Source organism: Cryptotermes secundus, unplaced genomic scaffold, assembly GCF_002891405.2.
Source record: "Cryptotermes secundus unplaced genomic scaffold, Csec_1.0 scaffold120, whole genome shotgun sequence".
NCBI classification, from domain to species: Eukaryota; Metazoa; Arthropoda; class Insecta; order Blattodea; family Kalotermitidae; genus Cryptotermes; species Cryptotermes secundus.
Genome location: NW_019742442.1, coordinates 2159929 through 2174424, shown reverse-complemented (window position 1 = coordinate 2174424; position 14496 = coordinate 2159929). Strand labels below are relative to the sequence as shown.

General features: G+C 37.1%; 1 protein-coding gene across 1 annotated transcript in view; it reads left to right on the top strand.

The window, feature by feature from the left end:
- Positions 1 to 11719, top strand: part of LOC111873076 (fatty acyl-CoA reductase 1) — a gene marked incomplete at its 5' end in the record, with an annotated part of 59157 nt that extends 47438 nt beyond the window's left edge. The window contains 4 exon segments of the mRNA XM_033754949.1: positions 616 to 808; positions 2190 to 2432; positions 5656 to 5913; positions 10022 to 11719. Of these exon segments, the coding sequence (XP_033610840.1) occupies positions 616 to 808; positions 2190 to 2432; positions 5656 to 5913; positions 10022 to 10187 (860 nt within the window).
- Between the last annotated feature and the right edge of the window lie 2777 nt (positions 11720 to 14496).

Sequence of the window (14496 nt, the reverse complement as noted above, 5' to 3'; positions counted from 1 at the left end):
GGAGTTGCTTGTACAGCTTTATCACAGCAAAAGCTGCTATTAGCTGGTCTATGAAGAACATGTTTTTGTTTTGTATTGTCTGCATGAATGTCTGAGTTATCTGAAACATCTGTAAGTTGTCAAATATGATGACTGCTATTAAAACTAATCACAGCTCACTGATTAGGGGTATTATATGGTTCTGAAATAATTTCTACATGGGTCTCTTTTCTAAGCACTTGTCATTATTTTGATCACTTTAATCCATTAAAAGAGATTTTATTACCATCAAACAAGCTGCCCAGTAGAAAAGAAAAGCTGTTGTTGTCACAGAATACAGGCTGAAGACAGAGAAATAAAGATAATGAATGCACTCATTTCAGCATAATTTGGAGTGTAAATAATTGTCTACAACCATCTGCTCCCCAGTAATCAGAAACATAAACCCTGCTCTCTCTATAACAGGTACTGTTCCTGTAACATGAAACATGTTACAAATGAAAAAGTAGACTGAAAGTCCTTGGCTTAGCATTCTGCAGAGAGAAAATCATGGTTGATTGTGTGGCACAACTCTCCAAGCAAATTGTAAATAAAGTGATCACGTTTGGTACACTGATATTTCTGATATCATTTCAGTGATACCAATATGGAAAGAACCACTGCCAGGGTGGACTGACAATATCAACGGACCTATGGGGCTTCTAATTGGAGCAGGCAAAGGTGTCATCCGCACTATGTATTGCAACCAACAGGGATATGCAGACTATCTTCCTGTGGACATTGCAGTTAATGGAGTACTCCTTGCTGCATGGAATTTCATTAGCAATAAGTAAGTCACAGCAGGTCAAGGTAATCTGGGTGTAAGCGAGACACTGGAAACTCAAATGTGATGCTGTCTAGTCTTGCAGGTTATAAACACATATAAACCTACACAGAGTCATAACCCAAAATATAGAATATATATAACTTTAGCAGCGCGGAAAGGTAAATGCTGTTGTGGAGAACGCGAAGCTGTACACTTGCTGTGGTGACGTTCAGAGCTACTCCCCGAGCGGAAATGTTGCCTATGGAGACCAGGAGTAGATACCGCGGAATCGATACACCTGACCACACTCCAAGATGCTACATTCCAAACTGGTATTACCCACACTGACAGAAGCTGATAAGACTGCTCCCCCAGCTCCGCGGGAGATGGTATGACCCCTGTACCATGGCTAGAGTTCTGAGGAATTAACAGTACTACAATCTAAATATTCACATCAGTGTGAAAATCTCAAATCTCATACATTAGAATTATGATTTATCATTTTCTGCATTCTTTGAACAAACTGTATAAAACTGATGTAAAATGGGGAGACTCTGACTATTATTCAAGGTACATATTAAAGAAGTTTGGGAAAGAACCCATTGCCTACTCTCCTTTCATAAGATATGGCCTGCATAGAAAGCAACACCTCTAACAAGTTCTTGTTGCTGCTGTTGGTTAGCAACATAAACATAGAGACAGACAGACTGCTGGGAGGCATTTGTTAAGTATGCCATTCAGATGAAGTCAGTTGTCACGATATACATACCAAATTTCATAAAGATTGGTTCAGGGATTCAAATGTTGATGAGGGGGCTTCACAGACACATAAGAGTATGGTGATCTCATAAGCATACTTTTATTTTTTCAAATTAAGGAAAGGAATCTAAAAGGCAAATTTTATTTTTGTTTATATTTGTTCAGCATGACTTTGCCCTGTGTAAATATCAAAGACAAATCTGTCGATTTTCTTGAGAACAACACATTGTATACAAAATTGCTATAAACATAATATAGATCTCATTAAGATATAAAATTTTTATTTGAAAATTCTGTATATAGTTTATGCTTAATAAAAATTTCACTAAGAAATAAGACTCCAATTAAGTAAAATAGTCATTTGCCTTTTTAGTCTTGCAGACCAATATCAATATGTCAGAGGAACTCAGTGTTTTCTAGTTCCTTAAAAACTTGAGTTGGAGATAACACCTCCTTCCATTGGTATCCATCCACCAGACTACACAGTGGCATGACTCGGTTAATTATAATCTGAAATCTCACTGCCATGAAAACCTTAAATCTTGTACAAACAAAACAGTGTCCAGGGCTCTCACCTACAATATTCCACAGCTAAAGTCTGTTCAGGGTCATGAGGAAATTACAACACACTGTGTGTCTGTTACAGGGATCATGAGAGACGAGTATGCCATCTCACATCCAGTTCAGAATTAAAAATCACATGGGAAGAGATCATTGAAAGGGGTCGTCATGCCATCAAAGCAGAGGTGCCCTTCAATGGAGTGGTATGGTATCCAGGAGGCAGCATGAAGAAGAGCAGATTGGTTCACAACATTTGTGTAATCCTTTTCCATTATCTGCCAGCCTACCTGATAGATGCACTAATCTTTCTATCAGGAAACAAACCAATGTTAGTATAAACATTATCTGAAGCATCATTCCCTCCTACTTAAATGTGAAAATAATTTCTGGTTCATGTAGTACCTTTGAACATTCTACCACAGCATAAGGAGTCTCTACTACTGTAATAATAGTGTCACTTAGTAGCAGTGCATGCATAATTTGTTACCAAGCTCACTTGGCTTATTTCTTTGAAGCTAACAAGTAGATAAAGTTTTCTGTGGGAAAACTACTAACCCCCTTCACAACCCTCAAACCTGGAGGATTAAGATTTTCTGTTTATCCCTTAGGTCGATTCACTTAACCATGCTTGAAAAGAGCTCCTTCCCCGACCTATCACTGTGGGACATGCTTCAGCTGGCTCCTCTGCTAGGGCCTGTCTGGCTAGGATAACCCTGCCAGGGGCTTGAACCCATTGGCATAGCTCCCAGCTTCATTGGAACTCACTAACCCCCCACCATGAAAAGGTGGTGTCCTGCTGAGGTGATGGATTCCTAAGATCTGTAAAGTTTGTACAAAGCTGCAGGTAGTTACAAGGAAAGAATCACGATTGTTCTCAATGACTGTCAGAATAAGAAAATTCAGACAAGGTAGGCTTGAATGTGTGGAAATGATGGGAGGAGAACAAGTGTTGAAGCATGATTTTTGGTACAGATCCAGAGGAAGAAGAGATCCTGATAGACCATGCAAAAGGTGGGATTCATAGAAACCAGAATAGGCCATTAGCCTAACCCTTGACTGCAATATAATCAGGCACCAGATGAAATACTTCTACATCATTACAAATATTCAACTGAAGAACTCATTTGAAAATAATAGTCCCTCTTCAGTATTCATAATAAATTTCTGACACAATGAAACAGTGCAAAGCTGTGCAGGAATACTATCTCTCCCACCAGGAAATTTATCTTCTCACACATATTTATCAATAACAAAGTCTCATTTACATAAGGCCATAAGTGAAATTTTCCATGTTTCCCATAAACGGATCCACAGATGCTATTCATGCTCGATACAGGAGATTTTCATCAAAAGTTACTTGAAAATTATTATTGCCTGCCATATCTATCCACAATAAATCTTAGTTTACATAAGACCATAAATGGAACTTTCCCATGTATCCCATAAACACTTCATTAGATTTCATTTAAATTCAATATGAAAGACTTGCACCAAACGTTGTTTTGCAATTCCAATTTTTAGCTAAATTTATCCATAACAAAGCCTAGTTTACATATGGCCATAAATGCATTTTCCATGTATTCCATAAACCGGTTCAGAGATTTTGTTGAAATTTGTCAAGACAGATTTCTGTCAAAAGCTGTTGGGCAAGTCAGTCATACTGATCCATACTAAAGTCTAGTATTCATAAGATTATAAAGGAAGACGTTCATGTGTTCCATAAACCGTTTCACAGGAATGTTAATTATTCAGAAATTACTAACCCTAAAAGAGGAATATCGGAACTTTTGTGATATACAAAAACTGATTTGGCAAAAACAGTCATGGTGATGGTACGGTGAATTTGGTAGGTGTCTAGTGTGAAAAGGGGGCCAGTGAGGAAAATGAAAGCAGTGAAAGCAGAACTGTGCAGATGATGCAGGAAAATGTTAGAAGGGAAAGATGAGAGAAATTAAAATCTGAGTGTCCCTTTTTCATATTCCCATCAGGATGTAAACTGGCCAACCTTGACAGGGCTAAGATGGATAGTCTAGGAATGCATACAGAATTCTGGTGGAAACATTGCTTGGAAATACCCACTTGGAAGACTGAGAAAGAGAAGGGAACATAAATTTATGGTGGTTCTTTGGGAGTTAGGTTCTGAGGATTGTAGGTGTTGATCCTTTTGACTGTTACCATACTGTGTCCAGATTTTACTTTATACAACATATTTGTTATAGAGCAGGTTGATGTTTGTAATGCTCCAAATTTAGATTCAAGAGGTGCTTGGTTCGAAACTGGGCTGGGATACTGACTATCCTGAAGGTTTTCGTGGTTTCCCTCAGTCCCTCCAGGCAAATGTCATGGCAGTACCTTGATTAGGCTATGACTGCTTCCTTCTAAACCCTTTACAATTCATTATTCATCAATCAGCCTACCATTTGATGCTATATAGTCTAAGATGTTAACAGTCTTAAATTAAACAACAAAAGAAATACGTTTGTTTTAATTAGTACTTTTATTTCAGATACAATACTGTTCATTATATACAAGTATATTGCCATGTGTTAAGTGACCAGACACAGGATTTGGAATGATAATTGGATTTATTGAACCCTTATAACTCGTAACTATAAATTAATCTACGTTTCATAGATTCACACACTCTACAGACCACCACAACTACACAGCACATGTCTTCTGTTTGTTGACTCTTTGCTGCTGAATAGCGACTGTTAACCACCGACTCTTATCTCCTGTTGGTCCTTGCTATATAGATTCGCCATTGCCCATATAGAAAACATCGTGTCCAACAGTTCCTCTATTGTTGTGTGTTGAATCGTTGCTGTGGAAAATTTTTACTGCATCATTGCCTAGCAATGACTGTCTCTTCTTCTTAAACTATTCTAGCCTTCAGCTGTCATGTTACAGTTTACAGTGTCCCAAGAGGACAGGTCAGTATTCTGGGAAGTCATAGTATCGATCATTCTAAGCAAAAAAAAAAAGTGTATGTACATGTTTCCTATTCCACATGGTTTCCTGAAATAGAGCTGTTTCGCTGTACAGTAGACTGGATTTGGTGCCCAACATTGTCCTCCCTCCCACTGTATTGCACCCATGTCTAAAGCATGTGAATTGGTGTGAAGCATTAGTTGGCCATTGTGGCTGTTTATAGTGATATTGTAGGAGTATTGTGAATAATGCGGCACATTTTCACAAATGTCGAATATGCTGATATGCAGTATGTTCACAGCTTCTGTGATGGTAATGCCACTGCTGTTGTTGAAGAATAGTGTTTACAGTTTCCTATGTGCAGAATTCCAGATCATACAGTGTTTTGCAAGGTGTTCAATACATTGTGTGAACATGGTATGCTTCCCACTGATCATGTTTCACCTGAACAAGCACATCAAAAGCATATGGAGGAACAGGAAAACATTCTTGAAATGGTAGAAAGTATTCCTACTACCAGCATGTGAAGATTTTCTATATGTTTCTACTCCTAGCGTAATGTACAGAAATCTTTCCTGTATAAAAACATGTATCTGTATATAATAATTTTTGCATTTCAGATTACTACGAGTTCAACGCAGGATCAGCAAAGGCTTTGAGATGTTTGAATACTATGCAAATAATCAATGGGACTTCAAAAATGACCATGTTGTTGAAATAAGAAAGCTAATAAATTCGAAAGAAAAGAAAATCTTCAAAATTGATGGTGAAGGACTGGATATTGATAGATACATTGTAGACTGTATATATGCAGCTCGTTTATACATTCTCAATGAAACACCAGACACACTTCCAGCAGCAAAAAGGCACATGACAGTGTAAGTAACCAGACATTATAATACAGGAGGACCAACAAAGCACTACCAAATGAGACTTAATGGCACTGCTATTTGTGTTCATTTGGTGGCTTTCCAGGGAAAAAGTTGCGTTGCTTGGTGTAGGGTAAGTATGCCCATGAAATAAACAGACCTTCCAATTCTCTTTCTCTCCTGTCAGTGAAGAGAACTTGGGCAACCCATTACTACTCAAACTGCTGACAAATACCACACATGTAAGATTCAAGGTTTTCACAGTGGTGACTATGAAGAATGCTGTCTTCTGGGATCTGGCACCCTGTAGATCTTGTGCGAATCAACGTTTTGGAGGAACATATCACCTCCACCTTCATGGTAGAAAAGACCGCGAGCGAGGAACTAGCATGAGCAGGTGGCTGCAGACCGAGCAATCAGTTGAAAACACTAAGCTACATAAGAACAGGAAGGGAGGGAGAGTGGGTCACATGGGAAATCAGTAGAGAGGAGAGGGATAGGGTCTGCAGAGATGGGCAAGCAAGTAGCAGGCCAGAGCCAGTATAGGATCCTTGTCAGGGGGGAAGCCAGGGCTACTGAGCGAGCATTGACCTGCATAGCCTTGTAGATCTTGCGTCATGTTCGCCATATAGGCTTGGTAGCTTAACCCTCAGGCTACTGGCCTAATTTTTATATTTTTAGACAGCAGACAAGAAGACAAAAGGTTCTGTACTGAATGGTAACAAGCATTACCCAAATTCAATTTCCTCTTAATTTCCTCCTCATTCAAAATTTGATTTGTTATTGATCCTAAATATTTAAACTGTGCTACATTTCCGAATGGTCTGTCTGCTAGCTACCTTCNGACAAGAAGACAAAAGGTTCTGTACTGAATGGTAACAAGCATTACCAAATTCAATTTCCTCTTAATTTCCTCCTGATTCAAAATTTGATTTGTTATTGATCCTAAATATTTGAACTGTGCTACATTTCCGAATTGTCTGTCTCCTAGCTACCTTTGTGTCATGATTTTACCCAGCATTCTGGTGATGAAACAGCAACATATACTTAGTACTCTTTGCGTTTACTTCTAGACCAACCTCCTTACTAGCATCAGTTAAAATTTCTGTGCTTTTCTTTATGGCATTTATGTTATCCCTCAGAAGATTCACATCATCAGCATAGACCAGCAGGTGATGAGTCCCATTTAGTCTCAGTCCCACCTCGTTTTCCTGGGCCTTCCTAATGGCATGTTGTAAGGGAAAATTGAAAAGTAGTGGTGATAAAGCATCTTGTTTTAACCAATTTTGGGGACAGGCAAAATTGTCAGACAAACATTTACCTTTATGGACTTCACCATACATTTCATTTGAACACATTTAACCAGCCTAACTAGTTTTATGGGTACCCCAAATTCTATGGGAATATCATACAATACTTCCCTCCTAACCGAATCATAAGGTTTCTTAATACATATCTGAATATCTGTTGTACTGTCTCATGGTACTCCCATTTTTTTCCTCCACTATCTCATGAATGCAAAAGACATTCAATAACCGAGAGTAGTTCTTCCACCTGTTTTAAATGTTGTGGGAATCTGCAAGCAGATTACCATTCTCATCCTTAACTAAGTAACTTCTAGGTTGGTAAACCCTGCTAAATTCATTTATTCCTTTATATGGGTCTCTGACATTCTTGTTCTTACTGTTTGTTGCACCTCATTTAGTTTTTTCAGATTATCACCATTTACTTTGCTTGGATCCTGTAACCACTGCAATCTGGCTTGTTTCCTTTGATCTAATAACTCTAAGCATCTTTCATCAAACTATGGTTTGTGCTTCTTCAATTCACAAGAACCTACACTCTCTTTGGCTGAAATTTGTATATTCTCTCTAATAGTTTCCCAAGCCCAATTAATATCCACCCCAGCATTTAAGTTTTCCAAAGCTGTGAACCTATTTGAGATTTCAACATAATGCTGCTCTTTACCATCTATCTTGTTTAAATTCTTGAGGTTGAACCTCTGCACATAAAATGTGTGGGTTGTTTGTTTTCCCAGAGCCAGTATCTCCCTAATTTTTGCCATCGCCAGATAATGGTCAGTATCACAAGCTGCTGCACTGAACAATCAGACATCAACATTTGACCTCTCAGTGTATAAAAATAGTTTCATGAATTTCTAATTTGTTTACATTTTTTATTGCATTAGATGGTTTATTAAAATCTGTACAGAAGTTGCTTCAGTTGCAAGGAGTCCAGAGATGGCCTCACATCATGGGCCTTAGGCTTGGCTGAATTTTCAATCAGTCCCTTCTACTTATTTATGTCACACCTTCCCTTTGCAACTCTGTTCTGTTATGGCTTGGGTCATCACATTATGGCCCCACAGGGGATATTCATGGAACTTCATGTGTATTTGTATCTCCCCCACTTGTCTGAACATCCATTATTCTCCCTCCAGCAATAGGTACTTAGCTACACTGAAAAAAAGCATGTGTTAATGTTTTAAACTTTTACTTGTGTTATTTATTCGTGATATACTGGATACAATTATGGGAAAATGACAAACCTGCAATATGAATATGTCTAATGGTTTATTAAAAACCCCAAGAGCTAGCAGTAATTTCAGAGGTGACATTACATCAACAGAAAATAATGTAACTTCAGTGTTGGCACTAAATATCTACTGTGAATTTGATGAGGAACTGTGAGGCTGAATGTAAAGAAAATATTGAAATGATTCACAGTCATGTGAATCTGTTGCCATGATTATCAAAGAGTCTAAAAGAAATATAGGAGGAATGCAGTCAGTCTAGCTTGATAGGTGATTAATATAGTGAATTTTTAGTTTAGTACAAATCCCTGCTAGAGCATCTAAAGTATAAAAGCGCTGATCTATCTGTCTGCCCGTCTGTAAGATCCATGAAAAAGGCACTGGCGAGCTTAGCAGGGCCTGCACCCTAACAAACTCAAAGGGCCACTGTAGTTCTATCAAGAGTAAGTTGTTCAGCTATAGATCACAGAGGGCTGCAGCTCCTTTGTTTAAAGTGATCTTTGAAATATAAAATGAGCCCACAGTTGTTAAAAGAGGAAGGGGTACTTGGCACCATAAGAACTAAACTCTTAAAATGTGAAAATTTAAATATAAATATAAATTTTACTCTTTCCTTCATTATAGGCAAGGGGCAGGGAGGAATATTTTATCTGGTCCTACTTGCACCTCTTCAGATGGTCACAAGGCACCATTGCTCTGTAACAGTGTACTGTTTACTTCCTGCGTCAGTAACCCAATTTTTTACTCCAAGGAGTGTAGTATGTGTACTGCAACTTTGCAACAGTATATTTCTATCTACAATAAAGAGATATCAACACTGAGAAGGTACACAAAATCATGACACTAAGAACATGGTATGTGTACTACTGGAGTCAACCTTTCCATTCTGTTTGAATTCACACAGCGACTTCCTTCTGAGGAAACCACTAGGCCATCAGTACAAGCCATGTTCCCTTTTGTATATTAACACTTTCTACCACAAAGCTGGATTTTATTAGAAAATAAATTTTTAATGCTAGTGGGGTGGGACTAAGTCCCTTGTACTGTGGCCACTTCTGGCCTATTGTACCACCCCCAGATGATAGGTGAGGGTGACTGTGGAGCAATTGGTGGAATGAAGATTGGCAGGGGAAACCGAAGTACTCGGAGAAAACCTGCCCCAGCGCCATTTTGTCCACCACAAATCCCACTTGACCAGACCCGGGATCAAACCTGGCCCACCGCGGTGGGAAGCCAGCGAATAACCGCTTGAGCTATGGTGTGGCCTATTAGAAAATAAACTTTGTATTTCTAGAAGCTAGTTTGTGAAACAGTAATGTTAGAGACCTACACTAATGATGAACCTGTTTCATACCTAAACCAAATTACCAGAGTCCTTAACTGGGACTTTATGTAATTCTCAGCAGTCTCCAAAAGTGAATTCTGATATAGTACCTTAACACGGTCATCTCTCTCCTAACCCTTATCAACTCATCAATCAGTCTTGCTATCTCACTGAAGTATTCAGCACTGTTAAATATACCACCAACCAATCATATGCATTTAATCAAGAATGTGTGCTAAGACAAGCCAATTTTGTTTCAGAATGTACTGGGTGGATGTGATCACCAAACTGATGTTCTGTGGTCTCCTGCTTTGGACATTTGCTTCATGGTCAGAAAATTTGTTAGATGGGATCCATGGCATGTTAAATTTGGTCCACTATATTGTATCATCTGGTGGCTCACAGAAGACCCAACCTTATAAATAAATTTATGGTAACATCCCTTGAAGCTTCTTCAGTAATGAGGCTAAACTGTAGACTGCGGACTCAGGTGTTTGTGTACCAAACATATTGCATTAATACACTTACATGCTCTGCCATAGTACAATCACCTCGTACACATATACAACTTAGTTAATACATCAAATACACATTTGAAAATTTTACTCTCTGTTTCCTATATTCAACTCATATCATACCAGTATTCTATCAATATAACTATGAAGATATTGCTGGTAATCAAGAATAATGAAGGGTCTCAGTTCACAATTTGCTAGGCACTATCAGGTGATATTCAGACATGAATATTAACCCTCTCCTTTCCACATTGGTTTTTATTTAAGAAAACCTTCTTCTGTTAGTTTACTTCCATGACAACATATAATTTATGTACTTTAAAATCCACAAACAGCTTTAACTGTTGAGAGACTGTAAGATATTTTTCACACTAATCTTTTCAGACACCAAATAAAGTTTCTGTACTTTGTCATTTAGTATTCTGAAAAGAATACAACATTTCAGAAATATGTAAATTCCTCAGGTGAAAAGAGAAAGAGGCACATTCAGATGAGTTCATTAGAAAGAACTGATTTCAATTGCTGGATGGTCTAGGTCAGTCAACAGAAACTGTATAAGCCACTAGTGTCAGGTTTTGTCAACAAAAAAATTAGATGAGGTTTTTTTATGGGCCCAACTGAGTAGATGCTTCCCCACCTGGTGACAGAAGCAGAGCCTGTTTCTGATTTGCATTCTGTTAAAAAACAAGACAATGAACAAAGTCTACACTCTCAATAATACTAAATGTACAATACCATTGTCCGAACCGTTTAAAATTGACCAAATAGTCTACGAGGGCCAGTGCTTTTAAATGAGGTATCTCATGCATAGTGCAGAAAATATGAAGTATTATATCATTGATAATAAGGATATAGAAAAAGGTGATAATATTAATATGGATCATAGGGAGAAAACAAATACTGAGAAATAACCTTAACTCAGATACTGATTGTACTGAGGGGTGATGTGTCGCCATACTTAAGGCATCTTATTCAGCTAAATCCATGTTGCAAGTGTCACGTCATATTCCTTAACTCATCCATTTCTTATAACAAATGGCAGTTGGTCCTCCATGTATTCAAAGAAAAGAATCACACCTGAATTCACCCACTGTCTGAGGGTTGCATTTTTGGAAAATTTTCGTGAACCTTTGTGCCATTAATACATTAAATGAATAAGGCATAACAGTTAAGGGGGAGGTTGCCTTAAAGAACCACTCTTAAAAACAAGTATACATTGATATGAAAAATAAAACAAGTACTTTAAAAGTTTTCACCCTAGTGGTTCCAATTTTGTGTCAGAATTTGCTCAAATACATGATTGCATTATTGTCACTAATGTCATACAGTGTTATTGTTGCAAAAAGAAATAACACTTCTTCAGCAGAACTCACATCACCATTCAGAATTGTTGTATTTCATTTGATGTAAAAGGTTTTACAAATAAAGGTATTTAAAAAACCATGAAGTATACTTGCAAATTAAATGTCAAAATCCAGTGACAATATCTGAACTACTTTCTTCTGTGCTACAAATGAATGATAAAATAATTTATCTTATCTGTTGGATGAAAGTAGAGTAAAGCATGGTTGTTCTTTGCATTTTCATGAAACAATCAATTTATACTTACATGCTTAGCTAAAATTGCCAGGCTATACAATATCAAAGACTTTATTACTTGATCAAATTACTGCTACAGAAATTGGATTCATTCCCTTCATCTAGGATACTTTAATGTATAAATCTCTATACGATGATCGTATTACGAACACTCTTGACTACCAGTGCTACAAGACTGAAGAGAAAAATCATGCCTACAAGATGAGTCAAAGTTCCCCATAAAATATTTATAGCTTAAAAGATAAAGTTTTCCATTTGCTTAATTAAGCACCATGTCATGACAATGGGGNGGGGGTGGAGGTACAGTTGCAAATATTCTTAAGCTTGGTATGAGATGGTGGTGAGCAGTCAGCTTCAATCACCAGCTGTTAGAGGTGTAAGTTGTCTGTTATAGCTAGAATTTTGGGTCTGGATGTGCAAATTTCATTCATGGCTCAGTACTCCAGATACAAATGACTAGCCTCAGTGCTGTAAACATCTGCTGCTTAAATGTTGTTACTGATAAAGATACTGTTTTAAAGATATTTTCTTCTGATTAACTGCAATTCTGGATATTTATAAAAATTAGTACACATGGAATTTGAAGAAGCGGAAAAATAAAAGGTTATACTACAAATCATACATATAAGAAATAAGGTCAGAGATAAACTCCCCCTACATTCCTCTAAGAGAGCCCATTACCCATGCTTTACTAAGCTTTTGTTTATAATGGACAAGCAATAGTGATCATTTATTATGGTCTTATCAGTTATGACACTGGCAGACTACATGGTGTTATTTGATGGACTTATTTTATGATGCTGTCAGCAGCTAAGACAATGTAGTCTTAAAAAACAGAATGAACTAAGAATTAATTGGAAAGGATGTTGAAAATGGTCATGTCCTAACTTTAGTTATTATTTTAATGTTTGTCTGAAAGGAATGAGGAAAACCATGAAAACCCTGTCACGATAGTTGGTCTCTGGACTGAGATTTTAAGTACATGTTCTCATAACCCACAAAACAACATGAATCTTGACTGCTGTGAAAACTTCAAATCCTAGAAAAGTAGACCTAATCATCTTCCTGAGTCCTGGGAAAAACAAGAATCATGTTTATTTATTTATATTATTTAATGAAAATGTACCACCAGCACAGATTACTCAGAAATGAATGATTACAGTTAATAATAGGAAGGAGAGGGGAGGGAAGCAGTTGGGGCATCCTTCAAGATACTATCCCAGAATGTGTCTAAGGCAAGCTTTCATAGTGATTCCTAAGTTATTTAATGATGCTTTCTCATCTCAATTACATAATTTACAGAACACCAAGTGACAGAATGACAGTGAATAATTAATAGAAAAGAATGTGGAACTGGTTTCATCCATTATACTCTGCTAGCTGGCATTTGGCTGGAAAAAGTGAAAAAAACCATGGCAAAACCTCAGGATAATGTCTCTGAGCAGATATTAAAAATGGGACCATCAGACCATAAAATAGTACTGCAAAAAACTTCATCATAATAACATTCTCTGTGGACAGGATGAGAAAAGATATGCGGTGTTATGGTAGGACATATAGGCACAATACCTCAAATCAATGGTTCCAAGAGTGTACTCTGAAAATGTGGGGGTTTCACAGTTAAAGTTCTCACTGAGATTGCTGATATTCAAAGAAATAACATTCATGTCAAGCAACATAAATCTGAGTCATTTGTATCTTTCTGTCATTTCTGAAGCATGTGGTTGATGGAGGACAAATCATTAAATTTAATACTGTCAGCTGTAACTTCCTTTACTGGAAAAACACTGTTTGATGGTGAAGAGGTTTTTCAAATACAATGACCAACCCTCAAATGGCTGCAGTTCTGTACTTTCTAAACATGTACCTCTTCAAGAAATCTGTGAGTATAAACTTTTTCTTTCATGTCACTAAGGCCAAAATGGCAGAAATGCAAAATATTACAACTGTAGTGACATTACTTCCAATTCAGACCTGATACAATGATTCAATATTTTTAATTTACTTATATGTACAGTGCACTTTTCTCTATTTGCCACATGTCTGGATGGAAGTGGACACTTTACGGAATACCACAAAAATTAAGGAATTCTGACTTACATGAACACGTCACATGGTACAAGGAAATTCACAATATGAAAGCATGCATTCCAATCAACAGTCCAAACAACTTGTGCCTCAATAAATGTCATGAAGGAAAGTATCTTCCTAGCCTACTTTCTTTGTTTTATAAGGAAAGATAAGCTTGTGGTATTGTCTCCACATGTCTGTGCCCATAACATTTGAAAGTACTGATGTTTTAATAAATCTTGGTATGAACATCCTGCAACTTAAGACACATAAACTTTATATTTTCTACCATTAATGATACCAACAAGCAATCTCATGAACTTGTAAGGTTGGCATAACATAGCATGATTACCAATGCACTAAAATATAATTTTAAATGTTTGGTGGTCACTACACTTAAGATATCTTAATAAAAATATAAAATTTCTGTTGAGGAACTTTATCTGTAGAATGTACAACACAGGTGGTAACACAAAATGTAAATCTAGCTTCTGGTTTAATGTTGTGATTAATGAATAGTGGAAACATAAATATAAGAATTTGTGAAGATA